This window comes from Oncorhynchus nerka, linkage group LG3 (assembly GCF_034236695.1).
Source record: "Oncorhynchus nerka isolate Pitt River linkage group LG3, Oner_Uvic_2.0, whole genome shotgun sequence".
Lineage (NCBI taxonomy): Eukaryota > Metazoa > Chordata > Actinopteri > Salmoniformes > Salmonidae > Oncorhynchus > Oncorhynchus nerka.
In genome coordinates, this window is record NC_088398.1 from 33,479,459 (window position 1) to 33,485,557 (window position 6,099).

Sequence of the window (6,099 nt, forward strand, 5' to 3'; positions counted from 1 at the left end):
TAAAAAATTTTTTTAAATCCTGTTGTTTTTTATGGTAATTTACTGTCAGTCACTTACCTTTAAGTTACAGTCAAAAATTAATTTAAAAAAAGGTAAACTATGTTACAATAAATTCCAAATACATTTTGGTTTAACAGTGCATTACTGTAAAATGTTCACAGTTTTTTGCCAGTAATTAACCATAAAAACCATAACCATAAAAACAACAGGATTTTTTTAGTGTGCCTATTCTGGGTATGAAGACATCAAGAGAGGGAAATGTTTTTTTAACACTTGCAACACTTTTATTATATTTGTATGCAGTAAAATTCTTATCACAATAATGAAGAAAACACCTCTTTAACTTTGAACAAAAGCACATAACAAAACAACTGCCCCTGTTTAGCTCATAATTGTACATATTTATAGTAAAGAAACATTCTTTATAAATATTGTTTAATTTGTAGTAAATACCATAATTTAATTACAAACGGATAAATATGGCAGTAGATATTTACAAAAGGAAGGATGTAAATTACAGAAAATCCAACGGTACAACGTCTAATCTTCCAGATAGCATTTCACAATTAAAAACTTGCAAAGCACAAAACATCACAAGTTAAGCCCAGCAAACTAAAATATAAGCCAACATTCACAAGCAAAATATGGTGGACTGTTTGAGTTAAGTGTTAACTTTGGCACTCTTTCCAGTTTATAGATGTTTAGTATAGTTACAATCAATTTGCCTTAGGATCACAATATTTAACATCATAATACAACTTGAATCGTAACATGTGCACTAAAAGTCCAGTTAGAGAAATAGCTACCATTGAAGGAACATCTATACACCACAGAACGACAAAAATCTATCACAACCAATGGGAAAGAGGGAGTGTAATAATTATTTACAAATATATTGAATGCTCCTTGAACATATTACATATTTTCTTCTGTTGGTAAGTGAGTTCTCTTCCCTGGTGGTTTTAAATCTATTCATATGCTTTTGAAGCGTTCATAGTATTCATGCTCTCCTCCGTGCATGAGTGTCCAAATCTCCCGCGCTGGTTGGGGTTCTGAGCAATGGTTCTGTTATTCGCTGTTCGGTTCGGTCCTAAACATACCATTCACTGAAATTAGACGATAGGCTGCTGTGACCGTTGTTGTTGTTGTGGACTGCGGACGCGGGTGAAAGATTGTTGTTGCTTTGGGTCTCGGTGGTGGGGGAGATTAAGCCGGGCGGTGTGGATGACTCGTAACCAGAACTGGCTGCAGGCGAGGAGTCGGACGCTGGAGGGGGGGCCGCTTCGTGGACCTGGAAAAAGTGCAGGTACTATTTGTATATGATATCATGATGAGACATTGTGAAGTATGACTTCAACGTGCTTCAGGAATGATGGGGAAGGCAATTGTGTAGGCCTAAATAACAGAGGAAAACCAAATCCTAAGCACGCAAAACACAGACGTAAACAAGCCTTAGGCTACGTGTTAATATCAGCTGGAAAGTGAAAGACAAAGTCCATTTACCTTCATGTGTTTTCGCAGAGAGCTGGGATGTGTGTAGGACTTGTCACACATTTTGCAAAGATATGGTTTGTCAGACGTGTGGACATGCATGTGCTTCTTTCGGTCACTGCTGTTGGCAAACCGCCTGTCACAGCCTTCAAACTCACACTGGAATGGTTTCTCTCCTGCATAAAAATAGGGATAAAACAGACACGTTAGATCCAGTTCCTCAGCAAAAGCCTACAAAACGACTATGCCTTCTTAGGCCTAATACTATACGAGTTGCGTTCAATAACATGGCCATTCAACCACGAGTAGCGGGTTAAGTCATATAGCTATTCGTCAAAGTTAGTGAATGCAGTGGTGCTCACACATGCCTTCTATTCGGTTAAATCTCAGTTGTATCACCAACTTAATTTAAAGAGGGTTAACTTCATTTGTGGGACCAGACGTTTTCTCTTTTATGCAGGAAATTGTGGGTTTTAAGAAATAGTAAAACATTTAGGCCTATGGCTATTTGTTTTGAATCACAGCAATTGAATGTAAGTAGTATGTAAAATTACTTAAGAATATTTATTTAATATCCAACTTCAAAAATGAAATGCAAAATTGCTTAATTAGGCTCCAGGATGACTTAAATGTATATAATCAAAACGTCCCATGTGGGGCAATAGCTTCTGGTGCAGAGGGCGCGCCATTTGATTGGAAACAATAAGAAATTAGCACCTGGCCAATTCCATAGCTGCCCCCCCCCCCCCCCGAAAATAGTGAAAATGTGAAAGGCTGATAATGGCCCGTCTCTAGCACCTAGTATCAATGGATTGCCTGAGAAAAGAAAAGGGCCATGACACATATTCACACTCGCATGCGCCTGAAGAGTAAGCACACCAAACGATTTCCTAAAACCAAAAAGCCAAACATTATTTCTCAGTGGACAAAATAAAATAACAAAATCTATTTCCTGAAAAAGAGGCGAGGCATTCCGAATAGAATCCTAAAAGCTCAGTCTTGCATAAACATTCAACCGGTTGATGAGATTTAAGCTACAGGAGCCTACTCCGCGCAAGCAATGCACTGCGAGCCAGAAGCCTGCCTTTGACCCATTTTAAAGTTGACGAACCACAAAACCTCAAAAGCATATTACATAATTTAGCAAATTGCTGCGAAACATTTCCATTTCTTCAAAACTGTGTAAACGCTAATTTTTTCCAGACTCGCCAGCTATGTGATTAGGGTACTATTGGATAATCAAATTCACACTTTAGGCTATAGCGAAATATATATATTTTTTCATCTAAATCTACTTTGACCATAGATGTGAATGTCTACTTTGGCAGTCTAAAAATACCACTATTGATTGAATATCGTCTGGGGCATTTTGGCGACGAGAAAAAGCGCTTTTTGCAGGCCATAGGCTACAATTGGCTATGATGAAAAAAGCATTGGGGCATTGGCATGGTGAATTCTAAAATGTGCAGTGTACATTTGCGAAACGAATAAATGCGAGAGGTAAAATGCTATAAATATCGTATAATTACCTGTATGTGTACGCTTGTGAATCTTCAAATTTTCCGACCTTGCGAAGACCTTGCCACATCCAGGGAAGGGGCAGGGGAAGGGTTTCTCACCCGTGTGGACCCGAATGTGATTCACCAGTTTGTATTTCGCCTTAAACGGTTTGCTCTCGCGGGGGCACTCTTCCCAAAAGCAAATGTGGTTGCTCTGCTCCGGTCCCCCGACATGCTCCACGGAGACGTGCGTGACCAGCTCGTGCATGGTGCTGAAAGTTTTGTTGCAACTCTTCTTGGGGTTGCTCAGCTGCTCTGGGTCGATCCATTTACAGATGAGCTCCTGCTTGATGCACTGCTGCCGCATGTAGCGAAAGAAGGCACCGGGGTGGTGGTGGTGATGGTGAGCTCCCATGTTCATCCCCATGTTCATATTCATGCTGCTGTACTGGTTATGGAGCTGGGCGGCCGAGTAAGGGTCGGTCCTTGGGCTGGAGACCTGGTGGTACTGGTCGGAACGCCCAAAAACCTCGCCCGGTAGTCCAAGACGCATTTGCCCATTGAGCACATTCGGGGATCCGTGGGACCCATGCTGGTCGTGAATCCCGGGGAACAGAATGTGGCCTTGGCTGTCTGTGTGGGTATGATGAAGAGACCCCGCCGTGGGGCCGAAAATAGCGTGTTGGCTGCTTGCCGGAGATGATTCCCCGAAGCCTCGGCTGCGAAAGAGAAAGTCCCTGGTGGTGTTGAACGGGGAACTCGCGTACGAGGTGACATGAGCCCCCAAAGCCCCCGCGGGGTAACCGGGCGCCTGGGAGGTGAAGGCAGAGCTCTGTCCTGGAGAAAGATCATGGTTCAGCTTAAATGCACCCATGTGTGCCGAGTCGACGAAGCTATTTTGTGCTAAACTCAAGTCTCTCTCCTGCATCTCGCTCGCTGTGTGATGCCTGGCAAACGTGCCAACTCCCAGTCCGGGGAACTGGTGACCTGCGTCCAGTAACATGGTCTCTCAAAGCGAATTTCGTTCGAATCAGCTTGTGTGTATAACAAAAAAGTAGAAAAAAATACAATTCAATTGTCTATTCAGTTATCGTAATTACAACTTCCATGCATGGAACCACCATATCAGGCGAAGCTCAAAGCGATGATCCACTCATAGGAAGAAAAAAAACCTATACAGCTCGTCTTACCGAACACGTCTATATTCACTGGTAGTTAACTTTTAACAACAACCAAAAAATCCCCATCAAAGGAAGTAAAGAGATTCCTTTGCGTTTTTCCTCTGGAAACTGTGAATGTTGATTGCTTTTAAACACACACGAAGAATTTAATAATTATCTTAATATCTGTCCTAGCACGAAGAGAGAGCGGGGTTTGGCAGCATCTCGGATTGTTGTTCCGATTTGTGTGTTTATTTCTTTCGCTTGCCTGTGTTTATTGCGGAGGGTCCCTCTTTCTCCGTGGACTGGCACTAGCTCCTCTTACGCCCCCTTTAACTGAAGCCCGGCCATTCATTCCACGCAGTCTCATTGGCCACTGCGTCTCATCAATCCCAGGTGCCCCTCCAATAGCAGGTACCGCTTTAGCGACTAATAGCTGATCGCCATTTTCCACTAATAATTGCCTCCTACTTTTTAGGAGAGGCATTTAGGGGAAGAGAGAGAGAGAGAGAGAGAGAGAGAGAGAGAGAGAGAAAATAGTATCGGATATGAAGCCTTAAAACCTTAATTTTATAGGTTGATGTATAACGGGTGGATTGACAATACGACATTGCACGTTGTGTGATAATGGTGTTTAAAAACCTGAGCTATAGAGTTAAAGAAATAACTGTAAGTGAACTAGCGAATGGGGTTTTGGGGTAGAAGGTGGGGTCTTGCACATTTCATTCAACATTAGACAGGCGGATTTAATTAGAAACGATAGTCAATAATTTAGCCAAACCACTATTTTATATCTTGACCGTCTTTCTCTTACAAATAAATACAGTATTTATATGTGCGAAATAACGCACGTTTATGGGTAAATGCATATATCACAAGCTCTGCTATAGAAAAGTAGGAATATACAGCAGAAACAGAAGCATATAATGTAGCATATCAGAACACAACATACCATTTCATGAAATAGAACTGATTATACTGCAGACTCTAGAATACTCCCTTAAAATAGTTGCTGATAATTTACCCCTATAAAGACAATTATGTATGTTCATAGCCTCTGCATCTACAGCCAACAGTGACCTATAGACTCATGTAGGCAATAGCCTACGTACATTTGTTCCAAGTATTACACCGCCACGCACCCGAGGTTTACATTTGCCTTGTTTTCATAGAGAGTTGGGTCGGTGGTTTGTCCATTTTGCTTAGATATCTTGTACAGTTTGTCAGTCTTGCCTTGGCTGCAAAATATGACTTTTGTTTATTTTAGCTGCAATCAACCGCACGAGCCTATGTTTGAACGTTTTCTCTCCTGCAAAAGCAAAAAACGAAATGAATTAGATGAGTTTAACTATAGATAGCCCTAATGCAAAACATATTGCATAGGCCTACACACATAATTTCGGATTAGTCATAATTTGGTGAACATTACCCCTACACGTGGGTGAGTTTGGTGACAACAGAGCTTCATATTACAACGCAATGGGCTAATAAAGAAAACAGATCTCTATATAACAAATAGCCTTCACCCAAAAGCCGAATGGTCTTCAATTGCCATAGCCTACCATAAAGTCACACTCAATCAGAACAAGAAACCTCGTCGGCTGTTCATGTCTGCAAAAACATGGCCAGCTCACAAGGTTTGCTACTATCGTGAGTCTTTTCGTCCAAAGCGCGTACTGTATGGATTGCGTTCAAAATCAACCGGATCCAACAACAGCTGCGCATTGAAATGTACTCACTAAAGTGAAAGGAAGTTTTACTTACACTTCCAGTGAATTCAAGTCCCACAAGTCCTCCTGCTCCAAGACACATCATATTTTCTCTTGTCCCTCTCGGCTCCCAAATACTCTAAAAAAGCGGTCAATAATGGGACCGGGAGTAGGACGTCTGAAAACTTTGGGAATCCTGTCCCTCTCTCAGCCCCAAAGCGGGAGCAGCCGGAGCGTTCT

General features: G+C 41.8%; 1 protein-coding gene across 1 annotated transcript; it reads right to left on the minus strand.

Annotated features, from left to right (window-relative positions):
- Positions 1-266: 266 nt before the first annotated feature.
- Positions 267-5,888, minus strand: LOC115107024 (zinc finger protein ZIC 2-like). The gene is made up of 3 exons (XM_029630358.2): positions 3,021-5,888; positions 1,504-1,667; positions 267-1,291 (listed from the first exon to the last, which is right to left on the minus strand). Exons 1-3 carry the CDS (start codon positions 3,991-3,993, stop codon positions 1,091-1,093), a joined length of 1,338 nt encoding a protein of 445 aa, XP_029486218.1. The 5' UTR covers positions 3,994-5,888; the 3' UTR covers positions 267-1,090.
- Positions 5,889-6,099: the final 211 nt, after the last annotated feature.

Excerpts from the sequence above, each read along its gene's own strand:
- LOC115107024 (XM_029630358.2), bottom strand. The coding sequence starts at position 3,993 with ATGTTACTGGACGCAGGTCACCAGTTCCCCGGACTGGGAGTTGGCACG. Across the intron at positions 1,668-3,020 it reads TCACAAGCGTACACATACAG|GAGAGAAACCATTCCAGTGT; the intron begins GTAATTATACGA and ends ATTTTTATGCAG. Across the intron at positions 1,292-1,503 it reads CTCTGCGAAAACACATGAAG|GTCCACGAAGCGGCCCCCCC; the intron begins GTAAATGGACTT and ends CACTTTTTCCAG.